Source organism: Malaya genurostris, chromosome 3 (assembly GCF_030247185.1).
Source record: "Malaya genurostris strain Urasoe2022 chromosome 3, Malgen_1.1, whole genome shotgun sequence".
Classification (NCBI taxonomy): domain Eukaryota; kingdom Metazoa; phylum Arthropoda; class Insecta; order Diptera; family Culicidae; genus Malaya; species Malaya genurostris.
In genome coordinates, this window is record NC_080572.1 from 214,236,677 (window position 1) to 214,264,328 (window position 27,652).

Here is a 27,652-nt window from a genome sequence, read left to right on the forward strand (position 1 = left end):
ATTTAAAATATTTAGGTGAATCAATACAGCTTGTATTATTATATCTATGAAACAAATTATTCAAAGTGGTTGAACAAATTTTTTTCTGATTTTCCTTATATGGTGTTTGAAATTCACAATCAAATTTATGTTTTGGTTTAGTAAAGTTGATGTTTGTCAAACGAAAAGCTTAGCCGTGCTTAGTCTTTTATGATGTCAATTTTCGGTTCATTATTTTTATTTTATCAATTTTCTATCAGTCAAACAAACACGATTATTTAATAAATATGCTTCAGGATGAAGTAAACATTTACAGTAGTTCTTGCTTTTCAATGTCTGCTTTTTGCCTTACCATTAATCTATAGAAAAAATCTATCACATCACTTGAGGCAAAGTGATATCTGGGTAGAAAATTGGAGTTACGAGCTTTGAAAGAAATATAATCCTCAAGTAACGCATTTTTGAACCATGATTAATTTTCATGGGAGAAGAGTTATTACTCAGGGTTTCATGAGAAGTTAAAATTATTGGTTTCATGATTTTCTAATCATGACAGCAGTAACGGATTTCTTTCCGTGAGACGAATTCCCTGGTTTTGAGTATAATTTTATGTAATATGATAAAGCAATCGTATACGCAATGGAATATAATGATGCATTCGCCCTGGACGATTTATTAAACAAGGCGTAGTTAAACTGACTTCATAGGCACGATCTGTTAAGATTGTTGATTTGAGTACCCAATATTTGACTATGATAAGAAAATTTTCCGCAATTTTCGATAGTAAAAAATCCACCTAGACTTTTTTCCAAAAAGTCGGTAATAAATCATCAACACAGTCTACGTGAGGGAAAAGGGTTTGAAAAGTTTTAAGATCGGTCTACGTGGCTTCTGACTTAATTATTTCTGATTTCCTGTTAGAGTCTTACGACTCCGATACAATAAGTAGCTGACTTCTTTGTCGCTATAAGTCATATTTTTACAAAATTACATGACCATATGACCTTGTGATTCCTTACGACTTAGACAACTGACTGGACCAACAGAGCACTACACTAAGTTCCCGTTCGCGTTAGTCCCGGAAGACATTCTCTTTTTCTACCCGTCCCGCCCCTTATTGCTGCGTAACTTTCCATGCCCGTACCGTTTTGTCAACGTGTTACAACAACTATCATAAACATCAACCACCAAAAAAAGAAACAATACACGCACTTACCCCGCACCATGCCATATGTCCACCCAGTACTCCACGCCCCCCCTTATTCGTGAAGCCTGGCCTGTTTCCCCCCTAGAAACCGCAAATCCTTCTTCTCTCTACCTAACCAGACAACTTCCTCCTTTCTCCTTTCCCAACAGCGTCGAACTGCAGAAGGCGAATCTAGGCGATGACAGTGCCGGCAGTGGAGGTTCCGGTCCCGGCGGTAACCCGCTGCTACAGAGCGGCAACAGCACCAGCAACAACAGCTCCGGCAGCAGCAACCCGTCGTCCTCCGGGCTCGGCGGTAATCCGCTCGCATCGGCCATCCCGTTGGCGCAGTTGCTTTCGAAGCCCGGTGCGCTGAATGCCCTGACCAGCCTGTCGGCCCTCGGCGGACTTACCGATCTGCTCGGTAATCTGTCCAGTGGCAGCACTGGCACCGGGCTCGGTTCCATTCAGACCACCGGCATTAATCGGCCCAAAACCACCCGGATGCGGTCCCCGAACAGCAACAGCAGCATGAACGGCGACAGCAATAAGAAAAGCGAACGTAATAAGTTTAATCCCTACTAAAACCAAACTGGCGGCGGCGGCGGCGGTGGTGGAGCTTAAGTAACTTCCGGTCGTAGAAGCATCCGTGTGTAAGAAAAGAAAAAGCGAGTAGGGTTTTTTGGTAGGCAAAGTTTAATTGCGATGACACTTTAGCGTAGTAGATGTTTGAGCAGGAAGCGAGGAGGAAGGGCGGAAGAAGTCAACAGGGAAAGTCAAACATAAATTTATTATAGCGCTGACGATTGGAAGAAAAGTTTTGCCGGTAGTGGATTTTTTTTATATACATATATTTTCGTCGAATGAGCGAGCTTCTTCTGCCCTTTGGCGTCGCTTTCCTATCGTAGAGTTCGTGTCACCGCACTAGCAGTAGCGTGCTAGTGGAAAATCAATCTCCAGAGGGAGCAAAGTCTAGGCGAGGATAGGCGAGGCAAAAATGCTGAAGCAGAAGAGATAAAAAATTTATTTATAGAGTTTAATTCAATTAAGATTTAAAATAGGATCACGATCAGCAGCAGTCGACGAAAAGAAGAGATAGAGAGCGAGGCAGAGAGAGAGCAATGGATCTAGCTTTTCCTTTTGCTACTCGGTTACATTTATCCTGCTATATAAAGTTTTGATGCGGGCTGGCGCGAGGAACGAACATGCTGCCAAACCGGCGACACGAGACAAGCGACACATCCAGCGCCCGAAACTCCAATCCAATTGTACCAGATAGAGCACGAGTTTTGATAGTCTCGACACCGAACGCTATTATTAGCCTGCTGCCGTCGGGTTAGTGCAGTTTGCTAAAATTATCCGCGAATGCACGTTTTGCAGCAAGGTCCTGCAAGGGTTGTGGCGACCGAAACCGAAGATGGATGGAAGTTTACAATTTTTGCTTTTGTACTTTTAGTGGCCCGGTCTCTCTTCGTCGAACCGTGCCCGAGTTGGTAGGTAGTTCGGTTCGTTCGTTCGTTCGTTCGAATACGACTTGGAACGAGATTTAATTTTTTTTTTGGTTTGGATTTTTTGCTCCATCAATTTCATTCCTGTCTTGCCGACAATTAGGCAGTGCAGATTCTAGGTTTAGTTGAGGTAGTTTATTTTGATACAATGCTATTTTCGAGACGTGCATTTGGCACGTGTATAATTCCAACGCTATCCTCCGTGGTTGACGACGAATAAAGTGCTATAATTGTAAGTTTGCGAACGTAAGATTGTTTTCCAATTTTAGTATGGGATCATCACGGTTGTTGGCCATCTCCGTGAGCTCGATGTTGAAGCATTCCGGAAGGCCTGAACATCTCTGCTGGTATCATCGTATTTGACAGTCATCATTTTTGGTTTAAATTTTTTACCTATTGAATTATTTTGTACTGTAATTTTCCCAGTAAATCATGTAAATTTATTAAATAATATTTATTCGCTTTCGAGCATTGAATGATGGGTTTTATTATCGTTAAAAAGGTATTCTAATTACTCAACTGATAACCAAGGAGTTTTGACTGCTTATCTAAACTTAATCAATCATTTTCAACTAAGAATCGGCCAAAGACTGGGGTGAACAAAATTTGATTCTTGTAATTTCTATAAAATACTGGTAATTTTGCCGAATTGTGTTTCATCTCACACCTATGGTCAATTCATTGAACGGGTTAATTATCCGATGGCCGAACCGAATAAGATGTTTGTTTCGCACAGGCATAGGCATTCTAAGCTTTTGCCAGAGTGGCAAGTGACCGGGAAAATCGGGAAAAAGTCGGGAATTTGGTTTCACCTGGAAAACCGAGGGAAAAAGTAGGGAATTTTAGTGATAAACCGGGAAAATATTACTAACTCAAAGCTAAGTAATAGTTGTTAGCAGCATGAAAAGTAGGAGACAATACCCAATGTTGCGTTTGAGCGAGATGTTCAGTAAAAGTGTTGAAACAATTTATTGTCCCATACAGGTTCTATGTTGAACATTCCATTGGAAATTGGACCAACACCCCAACCATTTTTAAGGGCTTGCAGGCAGTTTTAGATCAATCAGGAAGCATCAGAGTTTGTCTAGTTGTTAACAATAACAGCGCAATGAAAGCTTATTTTGAAAAAAATAAGGATATTTTGGATGCTTCTGTTGGATTTTTATTAAGTTTTCGAATAAGTATTCAAAGGTAGCAGGGAAATTTTCTAATAAAATTATTAAACATTCTTAGGCGTCTTCATGTTTTTAAATTTACCAAAGATTGCCCTTGTTTCATCATGATTTGTCTCAGTAATGTCATCTTGAGACAATATTTGTGTTATGCTCATATTGCTGTGAGATGTCAATGTCAAAATTTTGTTACATGAGAATTTAAAATTAATTACCTAATAGGTCATTGTTAATAATTGGTTTTGTGGTTTCCATCACAATCAGAGCATGACAATTCATCTGAGGGTATCGTTCATTGAACAGACGTGTTTGCAAGCGAATTACTATAATTTAAATAGCGTATGTCCATATGACAATTTGTTGTACCATGGCCGAAGCCATGACAATGACGATATTGCGTTAGGTTCGCTGTGCCATCATCCTGTTTATAATTTTCCCACCGAACTGATATTTCCACTTTCACTTCCGGAAGGAACGAAGAAAACTCTCTTCAAAATGCTTTGAAATTGCAGGCATACATTGTTGTTGGTTTTTCAGAGTGGCTAGTTTCCATTTTAATAATTTTGGTTCCTTGTTTATTTATTTTCCATATTGATTAATTTTCTCGGAAGAAATCGGTTACGTGCATCCAAAACCCCAAGATGACTAGAAAAAGGCTCTATACTATTTATACTTCGAGATGTACCGAAAAGTACTTCAATACTTGATTAGTGAGCCTATTTTAATGTTCTTTTTTGGACATGGGATATCTGTGAAAAGCAAAAGGAATATTGAAAAAAAAAACTAAATAGAGGCGATTTGAGCCTATTCCAAAAACCCGGGAATTTTAATCTCACAATCCGGGAAAAAACCGGGAAATCCAAATCGACAATTCACTTGCCATCCAGGGGACGGGTATAGCGTGATGGGTAAGTCGATGCCTTTCACGCAGCCCGCCTGGGTTCGATTCCCAACCCCGCCGCACATAGGGTCAGAAAGTTTTTATGGCCCGAAGAGGCGAATGCCACAAATGTTAAAGCCTCTATAATTGAAACAAAAAAAATTTGGCATCCTGTTTTGCGAAACAAAAACAAACATAAATTTGACAGACTATTTCTCACCAAATATATTCTGTCTTAAGTGACTAAAAGTAAGAACTTGCTTCAAATGATATTCTAAATGCCCATAGCCTTTTTGGAGTAACACTGGAAAAATTCCATCCTTTCCAAGAGACTTGTACGAAGCAAAACACTCAACTGCCAATTTGACCGATTCAATCGTCACTTTTTTTCGAGAAAGTGCCTGTAAGGTTCTGTAATTCACTGAAAAAATTCTTAAGGGCTGAGGCCAGTTTGTTTTAGGGCGTTTTAGAGGGCTATTTTCACGCTTCAAATCTGATTTTCTCAGAAACGGTGACGAATATCAAAAAACCCAACTGACAATCTCTTAGAAAATTAGTTTAGATCATTCTGTGAAAATTTCAGAATGATTCATTGACTTTAGCGGTCGGGAAAGTCTTTTTTCTGAAAACGCCAACTTTCAACTTGTTCATTGAACATCTCGCCTTCAAAAGCATGGATCAAAAATCTATCCTGGCAATGTCTAGATAATTTAATTTAGATGCGATTAGTGCATAAAAACATATATGTTGTCGCGATAAAAATGAAGTGAAAGTTATTTTTGTGAAGGTTAGTTGATTTCTATAGCGGCGCCATTTCAGTTCCCTGGTAACGTAACGAAACATGAGAAACAAATAAAATCGGCTCAGAAAGACTGCAAACAAGCGGTAGCTTTATTGGATTTTATGTGATGTAGTCAGAGTTGCACTCAGTCGTGATAATCATTCACACGTCAAAGCTACGAGATAGGTCTGTCACGAACCAAAATGATCGTCATTCAAAGATGATCGAATTGATGCAATGGGTAGCGTACGGCGAACAGGAACATCAGTGACGCGAGAGTGGCAACACGCTGAGAGTAAAATGATTCGAATGAGAGAATAGATCGGTTATTCTCTGTTTGTTTTTATATGATCAGTTTAAAGTTCCGTACAGTTTTTTGAACTATAAATTGAAAATGGAATGTTTAGAATCACTGGATTGCTCATAAAAACTCCTATCCTTAACTTCTTGCCATAGCAATGGTGGAATTAGCTACTCCAGCAAGTCAAATATCAGTGAAACGTGCATTCCAGTTCAATTTAGATTCGGTTTCATCAGACTTTCAGACAGGTATCTCTGAAGAAGTTTTAGAGGACGTTTTACTCGCTAAACTAACTAAACAGTTGTTTTATAATACTCTTCCCACACTCTATGATTGGAAAAAATTGGACTACAACATATCCAAAACAATTATTACATAACGCACTGCAGTATACATTTCATGTAGTATCCAGATGTACATTTTCCGCTCTAGTTGAACTTGGAAGACATGAAATATACAAAGGAATTTGAATGCAACTGAACACGTACAATTACTGTATATACATATGAAGCGTTCTTCCTTTTCTTTTCCATGAAACTGTGCAGAGAAAAATTATTAAACTGAAAGTTTCGGATTCTTAAATATGTAGTTATGTTACATCACCACAATTTGCATTGAAAGAAATACATCAAATATGCACTATTCGATTTCTATCTAGACAAAAGTGTTTTGTTTCATTTATTTTTATCTAAAACTGCCTACTACGATTAAAAATGTCATCGAAACACGATCTCGTAAAGAGAGGTGAGATTTTTACTCTACAAAAGCTGTACAACAGTCAGTTACTAATCGTAGTAATAAAGCCTACTTTGATGTTCATAATCATTCTCTGACATCATTTAACGTACAAAAAAAATGCAAGTCTGGTGTTGATTTTGTTTTGTTAGTAAATCTTCGGTAATGTTAAAAATCTATGAGTTTGATATTATGATCGCTGGTATGAGAATCGGTTTGCTTCAATTTTCATATAGAGATTGATTCATTGGATTACGAATGCATTTTTTATCTTCCTTCTGTGAACTAAGATATATCGAGAAAACGTTGTTTTTAACGAATTTTTCTTGCAATTGACGATCACGACGAAAATTTTAGACATTGACCGTCACTCTGAGATTTCCATCATAGTGATTTGTCATCAAGTGAGCATCAGACTGAACTGACGGAATATATCTCTCAGTGAAACTCATACATTATTAATGACAGTATGTGTAGCTTTTCAGTGAGAGAGCATGCAAGAGAAACGATTCTTTTTGGAACGCTTGTGTTCGTCAGTGAATATTCTTTGTCAACGGATACTGAATGCAACACTGGATGTAGTCAAACTTGTAACCGTACATATCAAAACTTTCTTGGCAGCCCTTAAGAACAGCTGTCGATGATAGCTCCAGTCTACCTAAAAACACCTTCATAAAAAATCTAAATTGTTGATCGAAAAAGTAACATATGTGATCAGACAGTGAAGGTTCGAACTTACCGATGACAAACCAAATGTAAAGTTCTATCGAAATCAGAGTTACAATTTGTCAGTTACATATTTGACTTTGACAGATTGGCTAAAATCGTCGTCAACTGTAGTCTGTACTGTAAAAGTGACTGTCAAATGAGATACTTGATAGTTCTATGACTAAGCAGAAGTATATTCAGTTAAAGACAGGCAGAAGTATATTCAGTTAAAGACACTCCTGTAGACTAAGGAGTGTATCGAAAAGTAGTTAGCAACTATGATTATTGAATAAAAAAGCGAAAAAAAAACACATATTTTGACATCAGTTTTCGATATATTGTAGAAAAATTACATTTTTATGCATTTCACTGATTATATTGAAAAAAATCTTAGTTTCTGTGAAACGCTCGCACTTTGGACTTGACATTCTTCATTAAATTCTGCACAGTTACTTTTGTGACTGGAAGGTGGCAGCTGCTTGACAATTGCCCAATACCTTTCAAATGGCCAAAGATCCTGGCATTTCGGTGGGTTGATGTCCTTTCTCACGAATTGTACATTATTTCTTGACAACCAATGTAGAACGGAGTTGGCGTAGTGGGCTGAAGCCAAATCCGGCCAGAAGAGAGGAGGAGCCTTATGCTTTCTGTATAGTGGCAGCATTCTCTTCTTCAAACATTTTTCCTCGTACACCTTGGCGTTAATTGTGCCCTTCGAGAAGAAAATCGACGACCGCAAACCACAGGTACAAATTGCTTGCCAGACCAACACCTTCTGCCTAAACTTTTCCATCGTTACCGTGGTATCAGCGTCGTCCAGGTCCTGGTACTCCGATTTCGTCTAATATTGCGGTCCGGGCAGCGCTCGAGAGTCTTCCTTGGCGTAGGTTTCGTCGTCGATCAGGATGCATCCGTCTTTATTCTGTAGAATCCGGTTATACAGTTTTCGCGCTCTTGTTTTGGCCTGAACTTTCTGTACCAGGGACTTTTTCGGCACCTTCTGTTTCTTGTACGTTTTGAGGGAGTTCCGAACTTTGATCCGTTGAATCATCACGATGCTGGTGTTGAACTGCTTGGCCAAATCCCGCGTCGACGCCGATGGGTTTTTCCTGATGTACTCAACCACTTTTAAGTCCCGGCCGGGCTGGCTGGGACCCGTTTTCCTACCGGATCGGGGCAAATCCTTCATGGAAAGGGTCTTACCGAACTTCTCGATAATATTTTTGACACTGGTGTGGTGCACTTTCACCCGTTTTGCAATTTCGTTGTACGTGACACCACTTTCTGAGCACCAAGTGTGCAGAATTTTCTTTCGCGTTTCCGGATCAATTCGACTCATCATTCTTCTTCTTCCTTTCTGGTTGGCGTCACCTCACTTGAGATGACGCCGAATTGATGGCACAGCAACTAAGGCTATATTGCCAGTTAATTTTCGTTTATAGTCCAGTGGACTTTCTTTTCACTTGACTACAAGCGAAAATCTCGCTGTGTGGCTGCGTCGAATCGTCAAAGTACGGCTGAAAATCCTTTCTTTCTTGCGAAATACTCGAATTTTCCCCGGACTAACACGATGCAACGTGCTCACCCGTTGAGAGTTTCACCGGAAGTGCGACTCATCATTGAAACGATAAACCGTACCGAAACCAATCGATTGCGCAGCTGTTATTGACATGTAAACAAACATGTCACCGCAAAACACGCTGCAAAAAATTAAGCCATTTTATAGTAATAACTGTTTGAATGTTGCTAACTACTTATCGATACACTCCTTAAGCTTACGTTTTCAATCTTACAAGCGGTTGCAGGCGAGGCCCATTTGAAAATGCTTGCAGTTCACCTCTTAAAAAATAAAAAAAAATGCTATCAACAACGCCAACTTACAAATCGAACACGACTTCACTTGTTCCTTCTTCGAAAACCAGAACAAACAAACAAAAAAACTCGACCCAGAATCACCGCCGGAAAATCAAAGCAGATTACCACCCTCGAGAATGCTGAATGTTCACCACTAAGCACATTAATCCAAATAATTCGGCCGTGTAAACCCTTGCTTTCACTGATCCGAAAGTCTCTCCCGTCCGGTACCCTTTCGGAATTCCGTGAAAAACAAAGCAACAAACTTCAATCACGAACCCCATCTTTCCTTGGGCAATCTTATTTATTAGCCGAAAAAAAAAATCCTTACTCCTCGCGGCATCTTCTCCAAATCACATCCCCATTAGGTTGATTAACTGTTTTAATTATACGAACCGTATTTCTTTCTTTCGGAAAGCCTTTCGTTCCGTCTCGAGTCTATCCAAGAATTCTAAATTCACCCGGGGGCGGACCGATATTTGCTAGCATTCGACGGCAAGCAAACTTCGAAATTGATATTTTGATCCGGTTTGTTGGCTCCTTCCTCCTTCCGGTTGGTTCCCGACTAAGCTGTCAAACCGTAAAAGTTTTCCACTACATCACGTGTGCGACGGAGGTAACGAAAAAAGCATAATTCAATTTAAGAACCCGCCACATACTGGGCTTCGGCACCTCACGGCTGTAACACGGAGTGACACTCACTCGTGGAGAAAAGCTGCTGGTAATGAAATTTTGTGAATCAGTACGGCAACAGCAACAACAGCAAAAAAAAAAGAAAAAAATAAACAACAACATTTCACTTCAATCTACCTGACTGTCCCAATCCCCTAGCGGGGACGAAACCTTACTCACTCTTCATTATGGAGACATTGGCACTTGCAACGGCGAATGTCGCCCGAAGAAAGTAACGCACGACGTCGGAGCGAAAATCCGTTTTAAAAATTTTGACACCACATTTTCGCTCCGTTAAGAGGATATTTCCTCTTTTTTTTTGTTGTTGTTTCTCAGTATACAAATAGAAGAAAAAGACCCCTTTTCCGGCAAGTTGCACAAAGTTTTCTTTCCCTAACACGGAAATAAGCACCGTGCACGTTCATCAATCAGGATGAAGGATTCCAGGTACGATTAATCTCGGAGATCCGTCTGCTCCCGGCCCATTTAAAAATTCATAATGTGAAGTTTAATAACCTTCTGTTACCGTGGGGGTAGAGTTGTGACGGAATAGGTAGGATCATTATCTAACCTCGTGGGATTAAATAACACACAGGGCCACAAATTGGAATATAAACGAACGGTGCCGTGACACCCGGGAGTATCACGATGCATGCGACCGGGAGCTGGGAAGATGCCTGGACCCAAATTGGAAGATTATCTCGCTATCTCTGGTCGAGGGGTACGGCGTTGCGTGTTGTGAGTAAATCAGATTTTAATGAGTGGCAGAGAGATCGACAAAAAAAAAGTTTTGTACTCGTTTTCCCCGTTCTACCGCACCCTCCAGTACACTCTCCGGTCGACGTCGTCATACTCCTGCGGTTACTGTCGTGTGCCACGGATTTGATCGAATTTCCCGACGAAAGAAGGAAATTAAAACTGTGTAAACGCTGAGTTTTATGACAGTTTAATGACTCAATTTGCTATCCGCCTGGCAGATTTGTTTTAGGGGAACTGCCCTGCCGGTTGAAACCCACCGGGTCGCGGGGCTCCGGGAACGTTCCGAACCGAACCGGAGGAGGGTTCGGTGACTGTCAGAGCTTGCTGGATGGAGCTCATTTTTCCGCAATTACTATTTGATGACGATTATGGTGATATTTTTTCCTGGTCCGGAGCCTTACCGAATACGTAAAATGCTTTCGTGAGGGGTTTTGAGAGATAGCATATTTGCTTACCTTAGCAACATGTTGATTCAGTTTTGTAAATACCACCAACACTTTGGTTTGTCAGTCAACTGTCGAACGTCGTTCATAACCTACAATGTTAAACTTGTAGTAGTGTAATGGGAAAAATGGTCGTATTAAAATGCCATAAATGTTTTCTTACCAAAGTACAATGAAATTGTTTACTCTAAGTGTGCCATAACAATTTGCATTCCATGTTTCCCATTCACCTTCATCTGATGAAACAATGTATGTTTTCTGTGTCATTAGAAAATTTTTATAATTAGTAATACTTTAAATTGCGAATAACGAAGTGTAATCGAAAAATGTAATTGTTGCTTATATTTTCACGATTTCTGCTTACTTAGTCCTACAACCGTATGAAGGAGGCATTTCCATTCTACTCGCTAAAGGGATGAAGGGTCGTTTGGGCGTAGAGTTGGACTTCCCAGCAGTTCTGATGCAGTTCACTTCTTTTGTTCGATCTGTCAAGTCCGATCCGTCTGACATCAGTTTTACGTCCGATGTACGTTCCCTTCATCTTCTTAAAGTTGCGTGTCAAAATGTCTTTAGCAATTTCCTGAGAACCGTGGAGATAGAATCCTCCAAGTCTTGTTCTTACACTTACCATAGCAATTTTGAATAACTAACACGAACAACTTGCTATAACCGTTAGCGAGATTCAAAGGGATTCGAGTTTATACCCGGTACTTGAACGACGCACATTACACGGTAGCTTCATCGTAGCCTTGACCAAATGAACGGAAATGCGTAGTGAATTGTTATCGATTAGCAGGAACAAATCTGCCAAAATCCAGAGAAACGTGCCACTCGAGCCAATTTGTTCTGATTCAAAACCTTCCCATGGTATTGTACGATGTCTCTTGATTCCGAGTTGAAAGTGTGGAAATACTAAGATTGGTCATCCATGCTATTGCTGGTCATCCGGTAATTTTGAAACAAACACGAAAACAAATTTACCGTTATCGTATTTAACACTAATCATACCAACACTTAATATATAGGGGAGAGTGTTCGGTTACCGGCACCCTTTTCTTTTAAGATTATAACTTCTGACTAAGTGCACATTATTCCGGACATATATACATCAATAGAAAGCTAAAGTCCCTAGCTAACAACTGAATGAGAAACTTAGTTGATTCAATCGATTGAAAAAACTTTATTATCAATTTAGTAAAGTAATAAATTTTGGCCATTTCAAAAAAGGTGTTGGGGCACCCCAAGAAATTTTGCTAAAAATGGAAAATTATAAGTAAAGACTGCAACAATTCAAAGAAAAAACGGAATTTATTCTTTTCAGAGGCGTTTTGGACAAAACTCTTCATTGTCTGATGGTGACTTCGCCTTGGCTCTCTTGGTCAATGATTTGGATTGTGGCGCCATTGGTGTTGATTTGGCCGGTCTTCCACCGGCTTCGCGGGATTGAATACGTTGCTGCAGTCGAATTTATTGGCTTCTTATCCACTATGCCACGTTTAATGGCATTATTCAGTGCATTAAAGTTAATTTTCCTTGACTTGGACGATTTGTTTGAAGTCGCCATGGCTAACAGAACCAGAAAACCAAAGTTTTTATTTATATGACGGATGTATTGAAGCCGTCAAGTTGTCCACATGTTGCATATCACCAGAGATGCCGGGTAATACAATAAGTTTAGCTAGCAAAAACGAAAATATCGCGCCAATTTTCAAAAGTCTATAATTTCTGTCGAATATCTGCCAACCATCGATCTTTTTAAAGTCTGAAAAAGTAAACGAAAAAAGGTTTACATGTTAACTAAGAAATTTGATAATTTACAAACAAATGTGCAGACTCGGCATATCTGCATATCATTGACAATTTTTCGCGATTTGTCGGAAAAAATGAGGTGCCGGTAATAAAAATCGGTAGACATTTTGAAAATGACAAAACAAATCTTCGGTTGCGAAAATTTTGATAGCATCCGGTATTAGCGATTTTACCTCATAAATATTCAATCCACTCAGCTTTCCGATTGATGCTCTTCAATTTATGATACTATAAAAAAAAGTCAGAAAAACTTTTGTGTTGATTTTCACGCAAATACAATTTTGTTTGAACGCAGCAAAAAGTACAAGCGTCTGTTTGCTTCGGTATTCGGCCCAAAAAGAACGTGCTGTTATTACACACACACATGACATTTGTCGAAATGACGCTATCTGCTTTCTGTCAAAAGTTACGGTGGGGTGCCGGCAACCGAACATCTTCCCCTACCTATTGGTACCATGCCCGGTCAAATGTTCCCTTATTAAATGTCAAAAAATGTATGTTAGAAGCGAAATAATAATAAACAAACATCTAAGGGAGTACCCTAGTGTGACGGACGTTTTTAAATGCTTTTGAGGATTTTTTTGCTGAAAAAACAAAAACGTGAGAACAAAAACAATTATGTTTCATATCTGTTTGGAATACATTTAAACAATCTTTGGAAATTTTTTAAGGCCATCACACGGAATATTTTCGGAGGTACCGAGATCAACAGGAACAAATATAAAAGTAGAGATGCGTCACTGCTGTCATTATCCCGGGTGTTCTGAGTATCAGAAATTAAAAAAAAAACAAGATGCTATTTTATTCGCAACGCTTTAGACTTTGCACAGAACTAAAATAAAAAAAAAACCTGCCTTAATCCACCTAGTGGTGTGAAAAAGCCTATCTCATGTCAATCAAGCAGTCCCAGTATTATTATTTTTCTCGGAGAAAATTTTTGACACGTAGTCAGGAAGATCCAGCAATATCCATTTTGATTCGGGTAATTCACAAAACTGCACTTCAACGCGAGTGTGATTTGTCGGTTGCGTCAATTATTTGGTTATATCTCAGGAACCGGAAGTGGCGGCCATGTGCCCATCGAATTTTATCAATGACCCAATAGTAGCTTTCAAACGAGCCTTAGATAGAGAAAATCGGTTCAGTCATCTTCGAGAAAATTGAGCGGATAGAAAAGAAAAACAGTCACTTTTGCGATTATATTTCCGGAATCGGATGCGTTCGCCATTTGCCAATCGAACTTGATTAATGACCCAATAGTAGCTTTCAAACAAGCCTAAGATAGCTGAAATCGGTTCAGCCATCTGCGAGAAAATTGAATCTATAAAAGTACACATACACACATTCATACACACACATACATACACAGACATGTTCCGATCGCGTCAAGCTGAGTGGAATTGTGTATAACAATAGGAAGCTTCCTGGCTCCGATCAAAAGTTAGTTTTCCCAGTAAATCTATATTCTTTCTTAAGAGAAAGGCAAAAACATTCTTCCGGTCAAATGACCGGTTGTGGCAAGAATCGGCATACGACATGTATTGATCAAAATATACAAATCACAAAAACATATAATATAACTATATATAAATTAGTCATGAAATAAAATTCGCGAAAACAGTAAGTTGATACGTGCATTTTCAATGCCAAACTTCATGGTATGTTTAGTGTTGAAATATCATCGAATAAACTACGATATAATCTTTTGAAATTATCACTACGATTTATGATCATCGTTATCAAACCTATGCACATTTTGAACTTAATTGGCTTATTCTTCCATCACAAATATTCATACGTCAACGTTGTATTCGTAGTCCCGTGTCACGCAAAACTTGAGAAGACCATGTTTAACAATTTGTTTCTTACTCTTCTAACCTACACATAAAAAAATTACAAGTAGTGTAATCTAGAAATGTGCGAAACAGCGATGTCAGATCTACGGAAATCTCCGTAGATCTACGGATTCGAACATTTTCTACGGATCTACGGATCCGTAGACAAAAAAAAATTTATCAACGGAGAACTACGGAAACAAGTTTTGTCTGGCGAGCAAAAAAAAATAAAAGCTTTTCACCGTGTGAGCTTCCGAGAAAAATTCCAATCTACGGAAATGACACTACTACTATCTGGCATCGCTGGTGCGAAACAGCTCATACCGGTGAGCAGCTCCGGACGGATCAGCTCACTAAAGTGAGTCGATTCAATGCATTAGCTCATCAGCTCATTTAGATTGAACTGAAGGTTAGTTTTGAGCGCCGTTTCTCTTATTCCGTTTTTCTTTCATATGCATGATCGAAATCATTAATACACAAAGAACAATGCTTTGCGAACTAATTTGTGTGCGAATCATTATTATGTCACATTTGTTGGCATCCCTGAATGTACCTTAGCCTACTGAGTGAGAGGTAAGATTTCTTATTGACAATGGCTCATTCAATCTGTTAAAGAAGGATAACATTTGGTAGAACGAATGAAAGCACACATTACTTCTCATTTAGAACTCGCTCTTCAAGAGCCGAAGATCCGTTCAGCTCGTAGCTTGTTTCAGCTTGTTTCCACCGTACCAGTGCGGTGAACTGGTGAGCTGCGGTTCTTTTAAAAAGAGCTGTGAGCTGTCAGCTCACTTTGAAGATTCGATTCACTGGAACAGCTCTTCTTCTTCTTCTTCCTTTCTGGTTGGCGTCACCTCACTTGAGATGACGCCGAATTGATGGCACAGCAACTAAGGCTATATTGCCAGTTAATTTTCGTTTATAGTCCAGTGGACTTTCTTTTCACTTGACTACAAGCGAAAATCTCGCTGTGTGGCTGCGTCGAATCGTCAAAGTACGGCTGAAAATCCTTTCTTTCTTGCGAAATACTCGAATTTTCCCCGGACTAACACGATGCAACGTGCTCACCCGTTGAGAGTTTCACCGGAAGTGACTGGAACAGCTCAGGAGCGAATTGCCCATCTCTAGTGTTGTAATCCAGTGAGACTGTATTTGTCAAATGTTACTGGTTCCGAATGAAATTTCCATTCGGCTAGCAAGTGCATGACTGCATGAATTTATCAGCTAAGAAGATCTGTGTGCTTCTGTGGATCATTCGATTAACGGGCATACTTTGTAATTCAATGATTGTAGGTTCAAGTTGCCGCTCACGCTATCAGTATATTTTATTATTTCAATGAATTTCATGTTATGGAATTTTCCCATCACACACAATATTATACGTTATTGCACGTAAATTGGAGTGAACTGCGACGCTCTATCAAGGTGCATCTTATAAGATGTTAAATTATAAAGTTTTTTCGAAGTGTGTAACACAACAAAAGATTATGAAATTTTCAAATTTCTGATGAACGCTGTAGATATTTATTAACTCGCAGTTTCATTTATTCTTAAATGCAAAATGGACATTTTTTATTTTCGTGTACTTGACTTTCATTTTGTTGGCTAAAAACGCCATTGAAGCAGTTTTAAAAATCTGCTTGAAAAATTTAACCTGGCATCCCTGATGTGAATGAGACATGTATCTTTTTGTACTAATATGTGTGCGAGAAAAAAACGTGACTGTCAAAATTTTAAGCGCTAGAGTCTAAGACTTCTCAGCATTTGCAACAATAACACAGATTTTTAAACAGTTGTTCATCATGGTTACTACTTTGCAAAACTTATAAACAGTTACAGTTTACAGTTTAATCCGGACTCAATGACTCGTAGTACATATGAGTTCACCTAGTCTACTGCACTTGTAGAGCAGTTGAATAGCTACCATTTCTTCAGCTGGACTCTACGTGGGCAAAGTGAGCCTTATCGATTTGCCACAGTCCATGTCAATAGGGAATTGGATGAGATTCTTCGACAACAAAAGTTGCTGTTCGTTACATAAGTAAGCTCGGGCACCAGGGACGTAATCCCTGTATAATTTATAACATTACGCTACTTGTGCTCAAGGTAAGACGGCTACGCATTGATGAATGAAATGTATATTAATCTTATTAGTCTTATTATGATACGATCGGTGAAGTGCGCTAAGTTCTGATCTAAAAGAAATAAACATGCTAAATTTGGTTTCAGTAAAACTACAAACCAAACGAAACTAATAATGTTGTTTCTTTTCAGCGAATGTAATGAAGTATGACAGCGGAGCTCACTTTAATTATTGAAAGATTTAATTAAATGGAAATTGAGAGGGTTTGCGGAAAATGAGGTTGAGTCACCCTATTGATTCCAAGCACAAACACTCTACTCTAGACAACCAACCACTTGCCGTCTTTCGCAAGGAAAACAACAGTTCTATTCTATAACCTATTCCGTACCTATTTCTTCGCAGCCTTGGAAAAATTCTAATTCGGTATACAACAGTTGGAAAAGTTCGCACATTTTACGAGCATTGCTCCATTAAATTTGAAAAGGGATGCGCGTTGCCAGCGGAAGGAGAAAGTTAGTACTTCCATTTTGGATATACGATCGATATAGTAGGCACCTGTTTCCATTCCTTCACCCGGATCCCAGAGTGCGTGTTGGACCGTAGCTCGGTCCGGGATTTTTCCTGCTCCAGTGAAATGAAGAGATTTAGCAGCAGTCAGTCAGTTGGGTGATTACTGCTGGGTGTAGGCTAAATTACTAGATATCCATCATCATCAATTCTAATTAGTGCGAGTATGACGGAAGCGAGTTCGGATTTACTCTACCGATGCTATGACGAAAAGAAGACCAGATTCTGGCACAATTTTGTTCGATTTTTGAAAAGAAATTTGAAGATAAAAAAAATTGGCCAGTTCACGCTCATTCTCCCGCACTGTGTCGTTATGTGGGCGGGGGACGGATTCGAACCGAATCGTCATTCGGTTGCTGTCAGATTTTCCAGACCGAATTACGAGAATGGCGGTGGAGGAAAAAAAAAGATGATATACGATGTGCGCTCACGGAAAACGCTCCAAGCAACTCTGGCAGCATCAGGTGGTTTAAAATTTTGACTAATGGTACGGTGATCGAAAAAATAAAATGATTAATGGGATTTCTCCGCTCCGAGTCCGCTCATTTTTGACTGTGAAATTTTATAGCTCTGATGAACAGTTTTTGGTCTTCTGTGAGTAATACTTTTGTTGCACTATTAGACATGGATCTTCACAATTATACAAGATTGATGAGCAAAGAAAGTTAATCCTCCTAATCAGTTTCCGAAGGGTGTTCATTCGGATCAGAGAAGTTTCAAACGATAAACTTACACCAGAGATAAAGAACTGTAGATGAAAGTTACTAAAGCAAGCAAAATTCTAACCGCAAATTTGTCAAAAGATATGGTGCTAGGTAAGGATAATCAGTTAGTCTCACCGTGTCAAAGGAAACTTCATGTAGGAAATTCAATATCGTAATGGGAGAACGAAAATTTTGACTAAATTCGATGAGTGTCGCCTGCGAGAATGTCAAAATCGATTACAGAATACGAAGGGTTTGGATGTTACGACGGCAAAGAAGCGTCACACCCTTATACCTTCTACATACAAGTTGGCGAAATCCCTAAATATTCAATAACGGGATCTTTAATAGCTTCACATCAATATGTTTCCATCTTAATATTATATAAAACAACACTCGACTCACCTGCAGTGAGATAATGCCATGGGATATCTGTTTAAAGCTTGAATTAGAAAAATGTCAAAAAACTAAGCAGGATCCTATTTTAAAAACCGGGAATTTTTATCTTACAAACCGGTAAAAAACAGGGAAATTGAAATCTTCAATCGACTTGCCACTCCAAAAAATTTAAAAAAATCCCTGTTCATCGAAGTAGTTGTGATGGCGGGTTGCGAAACTTTACCGCAGCCACAAACAGCTAGCCAAACCATTGCTTTCTTACCAAATTCTTCGACTTAAACCGATATCCTGGACAGGTTCAATACTTTTCCTTCTCGTACCGTATAATATTATAGCCCTGGCAAGTGTTTGAAACCTTATTTCTCGTAATAATTATACAGCTTGAGTTCCCAGCAAGCACATCGCATCGTACAACTTTTAAATTCGAAACCTAATCGAAGCATTTTGTTTCCGACTGCATTTTGATTGCTTTTGCTTCTTATAAATTCAAAGATTAGCACGAAAAACATTTGACTTCAAATAGCAAATTTGAATTCTTGCACTGAATCCTTTTCTCATTTTGCTAGAACGCCATCAGTGTACGTTTATCCTAACGAAGGAAAGCAGAACCTTCTCCTCTGATTTGACTCCTCTGGTCTTAACTTCACCGAACTTCATAATTGCTCTTCGTCCTGCCACTTCCATTTACTTCTTCCATTTGTGCTATCTTTTTCGGTTACAGTTCGAAATCTATAGCACCATTTGGGCACAATGTTTTGACGTTGTTCTACTGAAAGTGCACATATTAAGAAACAAACTGATGGAAGTAAATCATAAATAAATAAACGACTACACCATTGGTGTCGCGCGACATAATTTACGGGTTGTATTTCAATACTTCAAAATAACAATATACTTTTGGAACAGCATTATAAATTGAACTTCGGCGCGTCAAGCAAATCAGTCAATATATATTAATCAACAAAGCTGCTTCGACATTAAAACTGAGATATCTTTTTTTTCAAGTGTTCCAGTTTTAGATGTATAATTTATGTCACTTTTAAAATTTAAACCTATAAATCATAACCAGAAAAACTGGTAGCCCCAGCAGCGTTTTAGTCGTGTTTAAAATATATGAAAACCAGTTGGAAATTTGACAGTAGAACTGTTCGAATAAATAAAACTAAACCGGTTTGCTGGAGATACGTTCGTTCCAGTTTTAGTTCTATTATAGATCGCGCATATAAAACTCCCAGCTGCTGAATTTGCTCTTAGCATAAGCCATTGAAGCCTCCCTTTTTCCATCGTTCAATTTGCGCAAGATTTAGAATCCTCTATCAGTTGACGCTGTGGATGATGACAACGTCAAAATTAGTCTGCTGAGCCGAATGATTTCTGCGAAAAACATCTTCTAAGTTGCTTACCAATTTCCAAAATTGTTGGCACCTTATTTTCGTGAACTCTGACCAAACTCGACAATACATTCACTAAGCTCGTTTTTTTTTGGCAACTGGCATAAATATCTCGAGAATATTGTACAATCAAGTAGGATTAGGAAAACTTTACAGTTGAAAAATTGTACTTCTAGTTTGATTCGCGTACGGTCGATTGAAGCCGTTCTATACCTAAGCGTTCCACGACTGCCAAACGGTTTTCAGACGGAAGTCGTTTACACCGATCTTTCCTCCTACTTCGATAAAATATATCATAACATCACACTTGCAAAACTGGATCGACTTGATGTAGATACAAACGTCCTATGGTAAATGTAGTCAATCGACATCTTCTGGTTAAAATTAACGATTATATGTTTGAGAAGGTTTTTATTGCAACATCTGGACTTCCGCAAGGCAGTCTTCTAAGCCCTTTGGTCTTTTTGCCGTACTTTAACGATGTTAATTTTTCGCTAGTAGGACCGCAGTTATCTTTCTCAGATGACTTCAAAGGATGGCCAAGTATTTTACGCATGCTTGAAATCCCTAAACTGTTTACTGGTTCGTTTTACTCTGGAATATTGTTCAGTTGTTTGGAAGCCTTTCTACCTCAATGGCACTCACATAATCGAGTCGATACAGCGTAGATTCATCCGTTGTGTTGATGTTGGCAGCACTCTCTCTGATTTGAATAAAGCTTTCTGGACAAGTAGATTTTGTGTCAAAAAACACTGAATAAGGAGTGTATCGAAAAGTAGTTAGCAACATTGATTATTGAATAAAAAAGCAAAAAAAAAACAACATATTTTGACATCAGTTTTCGATATATTGTAGAAAAATTACATTTTTATGCATTTCACTGATTATATTGAAGAAAATCCTAGTTTCTGTGAAACGCTCGCACTTTGGACTTGACATTCTTCATTAAATTCTGCACAGTTACTTTTGTGACTTTCCTGGTGGCAGCTGTCCAGTTTTTTTTAACTCCTGCATGTTTTGTACCTTCCTTCCGAAAGTGCCGCTTGACAATTGCCCAATACCTTTCAATTGGCCAAAGATCCGGGCAGTTCGGTGGGTTGATGGCCTTTTCCACGAATTGTATATTATTTTTTAACAACCACTGTAGAACGGAGTTGGCGTAGTGGGATGAAGCCAAATCCGACCAGAGGAGAGGAGGAGCCTTATGCTTTCTGTACAGTGGCAGCATTCTCTTCTTCAAACATTCTTCCTCATACACATTGGCGTTAATTGTGCCCTTCGTGAAGAAAATCGACGACCGCAAACCACAGGTACAAATTGCTTGCCAGACCAACAGCTTCTGCCCAAACTTTTCAATCCCCACCGTGGTGTCAGCGTCGTCCAGGTCCTGGTACATCGATTTCGTATAATATTGCGTTCCGGGCAGCGCTCGAGAGTCTTCCTTGGCGTAGGTTTCGTCATCGATCAGGATGTATTCGTCTTTATTATGTAGAATCCGGTTATACAGCTTTCGCACTCTGGTTTTGGCCTGAACTTGCTGTACCAGGGACTTTTTCGGCACCTTCTGTTTCTTGTACGTTTCCAGGGAGCTCCGAACTTCGATCCGCTGAATCATCCCGATGCTGGTGTTGAACTGCTTGGCCAAATCCCGCGTCGACGCCGATGGGTTTCAAGTCCCAACCGGGCTGGCTGGGACCCGTTTTCCTACCGGATCATGGCAAATTTTTCATGCAAAGGGTCTTACCGAACTTCTCGATCATATTTTTGACACTGGTGTGGTCCACTTTCACCCGTTTTGCAATTTCGTTGTACGTGACACCACTTTCTGAGCACCAAGTGTGCAGAATTTTCTTTCGCGTTTCCGGATCATTTCGACTCATCATTGAAACGATAAACCGTACCGAAACCAATCGATTGCGCAGCTTTTATTGACGTGTAAACAAACATGTCACCGCCAAACACGCTGCAAAAATTTAAGCCATTTCAGAGTAATAACTGTTTGAATGTTGCTAACTACTTATCGATACACTCCTTACTTTGTTTTTTTCCAAAATTGATCCAAACTGTCTTTTTAAAAGGGCCAAACTTTTTCAACGAATTGTTTTTCAAAGAGCTATTGTCGAAAATGATAAATCCTACAAAAAAGAGTTATAAAAGTAATTTTCAAAAGTCAGTTCAATTTGTAATAAAATTGCTGAAAAAAATCCTTATCGAGTTCTACACTGAAAAAAATTAACTAAAAATTTAAAATCGATTTACAAAAACAAACCATTATTGATTTTGATAAGATTTTGTCCCAAGTTATATATCTAAATCCCTTGCCAACCGATCATACATCGCAAGATAGGCTCATTTTAGGGAAAAAAAAGTTTTTTAAACAAAAACTATTTCTTGTTTGGAATGAGTTTTTATCCAGTCTTTTTATCAAAAACAGAACTAAACTGAAAGTCATAATCATCCAAAATTCCAAAGAATTTCAATTTTTGAGAAAATTTTACCGAATACCCTGTTATTAGTTGCCCGATATTTGCAGAAAGTGTCAGTGCTGGATAAGAAAAAGTTTTTGTTGTAAAAACTTTTTTCCCTCCAAAACGCCCATCTTAAAATATATGAAAGGTTAACAGGAAACATAACATAATTATCCATGTTGGAACAAAATTTCATTCGAATAAACAACGACGATCTCTTTGCAATTTGGCTTAAAATTTTCTAAATTCGAGTTTTTTCAGTGTAAAATTCCATTAGTATTTTTTTTTCAGTATTTTCATTGCAAAAAATTGTCTAGTTATTTTCAAAAGAAAAGTCTAGATAAATTTTGGAAAAGTAAAGTGAGAAAGGTTGGCTTTTTGTGATAAAGTGTATATGCTGACAACCAGGGTTGCAAACGGTACTGGAGAATGACACGAAACAGCAGACATTCAAACTGCGTAAATGACAGCAGTCGCCGATTGTACTTCGCCACGACTGCAGAAGATGAAAAATGTCGTAGGTCTCATGACATTTTCTCTCGTGAATGTCGCCGTTTGCTCTCATCGATAACTGTTCTAATCTTTTCAATCTGAGAATGGCTAGCCACAATAAACAGTAGCTCCTTCCAAATTCAACAACTTTCGAGAGGCAGTCGCCAACAAGGCTTAACTTTGAAATTCATTTTATGTCGATTCTCATGAGGTGTAGGGGGACATGCACAAGAAAGTCTTGCTTCCCAATGCAGACGGTTTTTTGTGTGTATCCTTACGTGTTTTGTTTCTCTGCACTCCCATTGGAAGGAAGCGGTTCAGTGAGAAAAGCAAAGTAAATGCTTTGACTTCCAGAATTTGGATGCACTTTTTCGATCAAACAATTGAAGCCCGTTTAGCATGAACCAGAATTGTAGAAGTAATAGGAGCGCAAAACTTATTGTCTCTGCTGTAAGATTTCTTGCCTTTGCGTCATATTAGAAAGGCAGAAGCTGCGCTCCTGATACTTCGTGTATGAAATTTATGTAAATAATTGTAATATTTTTGAAACATCTGCATGAACAAGCTTTGTGATTGAATTTTTTCAAAACTGTAATTGAACCGGTAATAAAAACACCGCCGTTCGCATTAAATTTATCGCCACAGATCAATCACAGCGGATATAACAGTCCCGTTATGAAAATGTCATGACATTTTGAGCTAGTGACATTCTCGAAACCCGTGACCGAAAATGAACAAAGCAGCTACTTATCCAGCATGTACCTACACTACCACAAAGCGAACGCTGTGGCTTGACTGCTGTGAGAGAGTGCGACAAAATTAACTGCTCTCAATATTGCTGTCGTGTGTCGTGGCTCTCATAATTGCGCCAAGCTCTCGTGTCATTGCGAGTTGGCTACTGTTGAACGTAGCAGCTGCGCATATCGTTGGCAGTGACTGTCTTATGCTTGGCAACAGTATAAAAAAATGTCAAATTTTCGCACCCCTGCTAACAACTCCGAATACGATTTTGCGCTAAATTCGATAAAATAAAATCGGTTTTCAAAATTTAATGTCCATTTACAAAAAAAAGAACACCACTTTCGTATTCAATGAAACTTTGTCTCAAGGTAGGTTATTATGTTCCCTTCCAACCGTCCATGTATTATAAGACGGGCAGTTTCAGCACAGGGAACAGACATCCAAGTAGAGATTTCAATGTGTGTAAGTAATTCAACGGTTGTTTCAAAAAGCAGTCACTAATGCCGTTTTTCATTGAAAAACACTGGTGGCGTGGATTGCTCTGGTTTTGCACTTTCGAGCAGAAATGCAACATTCTGACGGTGTTTCATTGCTGCTCGAAAGTGCAAAACCAGAGCAATCCACGCCACCAGTGTTTTTCAATGAAAAACGGCATAAGTAGCAATTCTCCTGTAGTGGCGCTTCGAAAAGCCCAACAGTTGCTTACGGGCTCTTGTGTTCGAGCTTCCATACAATGGTAATTAATGCGTGCAAAGTCGTATGCAACGGTGATTTTTAACGGATTTTCACTTGTATGCTTTACACAGCTTTTGTGGATGTCTGTTCTTTGTGGTTTCAGGAAACTTAAACTTCTCTTGTCAATTACTGATACTTTTTGCAAATATCGGGCCACCAGTATCCTCTCTCAAATTGAGATTCAGTTAATTCTCGGATCATAAAGACTTTCAGTTTAGTTTAGTTTTCGGTAAAAAGACACTTTTAAATTTTTTTGATCTATAGTTATTTTTGTAAACTGATTTCAAATTTTCTAAGGTAATTTTTTTCAGTGTGGGAGTCGATATGGAAATTTTTGAGTATTTTCATTGGAAAATTCGACTGATTTTGTGAAAATCAATAGTACAATACTAGCATAATTTTTATTGCTATAAAAATATATAAGAATCGACAATTTTTGCAAAATAGCACCGGCATTAGACTGTGTTCATACTGTGTGAGACAGCCATCAATTGATTCTCAGAAACACATTTTATTATTTCAGTGTTACTTGCCATGAATAATTTGAGCTCATATTCAAAATGAAGTCGTTAGTTCTTGAATCTGGTGGAACGGACCACATTTGTAATATTTTTTATAAAACTTTCTATGATTCCCTAACAACAAGTATAGTTGTTTAATAACCATTCAGTATGGATTCGAATCAGGTCAATCCATGCCAAAATTACTCGAACACCATTATCGAAAAATAGAGCTACCAGCAACTCCATCCATGTTCCGATGTTTCGAGGAACAAGGAACGGAAAGGGATCCTGGTCCCTGAGGAGGGAATCGCCAAATGGCTTCGTCATGATTATTATTACTTGCAGTGCAACTTTCGGGAAGCCAACAGACTGACAACGAGTCAGTTTCAACTCAGATCGGCTGTACCGTTTCGAAAATCGAAAAAAGAAAAAGTTAAAGCGTACAACCCATCAATTTCCATTTCATCGCGCTTTTCACGGATCGGGCAAAGTTAAGCTTCTGTACAAACACCCATCTGTCGGTCCATCCGTCTGGCAGTCTGGCTGGATGTGTGTCGGTCGCTTGAACTCGCATTTCCGACAGTTCCCTGCGGGCTGTGGTCGGTGCGCAGCATGCGATATTGATATTTGGTTTTTCATTCCCACTTTCGGTTCGGAGTTCTAATTGGAGTTTTTCCCCCCAACGAGCTGAACTTTGCTTAGCGCTAACTTCCGTTGCCAATGACTAACATGATAGCGTGAAATTGTTAGAAATATGAGATGAAATTGATCCTCCGCCGGTTGCAAACATAAATATTGTTAGCAATATGGGGAAAGAAAAAAAAAACTATATCGCATAAGTTCAAAGTGCCGTTCGTCAAACGTTGCCGGTAATCGCATCGCAGTCAGTCGCCAGTTCCCGCAAACTTTTTACGTGTCACGTTTTAATTTTAATCCTGGAAAGCGGTAGTACAAATCATCGACGTGCTTTTTTTCCTGATCGAATTACAAAATAAAAGATAAACACGAAAATATCCCGCCTATCGGCTACAACCAATCGAATTTTGGTTTTTATTGTAACTTTCAACTTTTCATTTCTTACATTGTCTTTTAAAGATTAGTGAGTAAGGATTTTTTTTGTGCTTTAGGTTTAGCATGTAAGCAGCGATAGGTGTCACGTTGAAGGGAGAAAAACTCTCCTGTGCTGGAAACGATCTTGAATAGCCTTGCTGGGCTTCTATAATAAATGAAATGAAATACTTCAACTTACTTAGAGTAAGATCAAACTATCGAGACTTTTTGCGTATGAATAAGCTGTCAAAATCTTGATAATAATTTATAGTTTTTAGAACAGAAACTACAAGCGTTGCTATAAGAACGACTAAATGTAAGTTGCATTAAAAATAGATCACGTAAATACTTTCTAGATGGTTCACGTTAGCGTATGAGAATCACTTGCATACGAATCCAGTTTTAATCCAATCCAATTCAATGTATTTAATCACCTTATGCTCTATCGAGAACAAGTAGACATTTTTGCGCATGGATATTTCAACCAAATTACCAAACCAACCAATAATAATTAACGAAATTAAGTGTTTATAATCCAAGTTCATTGACTGTTAAATCAACCCCAGGCCACAAAATACGACGAATATTATCAAAACAAAACAAAAAAAAAACAATGCAACAAGTAAATACTTATTTCATGTAAACAGAGCGTAAAAATGATTTAATAAAGGTAAATTCTGAGATAAATTGGAACAATTAGCCAAAAAAAACTGCTCGTTTGTTTTGTTGTATTCCACACCACAGCCAGCAGATGTCCAGATCGACGGTCAAAGTTGTGTAAAAAAAATTCAGAGTAGTACGCCTACAAAATTATGATAAGTTTGAACTGGATGATGATCGGACATTCACACACCTTGCCGGAGCAAGTCTCTCCCGGTTCTGGATGTCTGGATGCTGTGTTCACACTAACACTTCTAGACTCTAAGTGTTTTTTTCCAGAAAATCGCCGACTCTACGGAACTTTGCCGACTATTCCTACCAACCACGCCACTAAACCAAGTTTATCACAACAACTATAAAAACCACCAAACTCCACCACGAAAAGAAAAAGGTTCGACCTTCTTTTCAGTCTTGTTTTTCTTCATTCACACCAGCCCACAATCCGAATCCCAGTGTGTTGTCAGTGGAGCGCAAAAGCACATCCCAAAACAAACAAAAAAAAAACAAAAAACAAAACAGCACCGAACGCATCGTTATCCGAAAAATCAAAACCCCTAATCATTGTTTCTTTTCCAGCTTCCCGGTTCCAGCAAATCCAGCATCAAACTATTCTCCTCAAATAGAATTCGAAGCGTGAAAAAAAAACGATAAACAACCCGCACATCACCATAACAATCACCAACTAGCATCTCTCTTTCACTCTCTCTCTCTCTCTGTCTCTCGCTATATATTTTCATTTATTTTTTTTTTCGAATTTATTTTTCAAAACATCCACCAAACATCAGTCGCAACACACTACCTCTAGCCACTCTATCACAGCCTTCTGAACCGAACCCATTTCTCGCACTAATTCATGCATTTCCAGAAAGATTCTTCCGAAACCATCCAAAAACCAAGTAGAAACAAAAAAAAAACAACCAAACGATGGCGCGATTTCCCTCCAACGCGCGTGGAAATCATTGAAATCTCCGTGGTTGCTCCTACGAAGGCGCGCGCACCGCACCCGCAAAATGTAACCGCACTAACCTGGCCAATGTAAATAAGTACCCTTCCCTTGATTACAGTTTCGTTTTTGTTTTTTTTTTCTTTAAATAAATGTAGATAAAATAATTTATTTTATTTTTAATGCTGTGAACCCTTGCTTTGATCAGTTGCCCTGTTGTACTTCGATTTCACAAAGTATTTTTTTTGTATAAATCTTTGTAAAAAAATTATCTGAGTTTTTTGTTTGTTTCTG

The 27,652-nt window shown here is 38.8% G+C and overlaps 1 protein-coding gene across 27 annotated transcripts in view; it reads left to right on the plus strand.

Annotated features, from left to right (window-relative positions):
* Positions 1 to 27,652, plus strand: part of LOC131434773 (poly(rC)-binding protein 3) — a 731,715-nt gene that overhangs the window by 643,916 nt on the left and 60,147 nt on the right. For 23 of the 27 annotated variants that reach the window (XM_058601873.1, XM_058601870.1, XM_058601869.1 and 20 more), the window contains one exon: positions 1,336 to 27,554. The exons of the other annotated variants lie outside the window; for them this stretch is intronic. In XM_058601873.1, coding sequence (XP_058457856.1) covers positions 1,336 to 1,750 — 415 coding nt within the window. In that variant the 3' untranslated portion in view covers positions 1,751 to 27,554. Of the gene's footprint in view, positions 1 to 1,335; positions 27,555 to 27,652 lie in introns of those variants that run through there. 27 annotated transcript variants of the gene reach the window in all.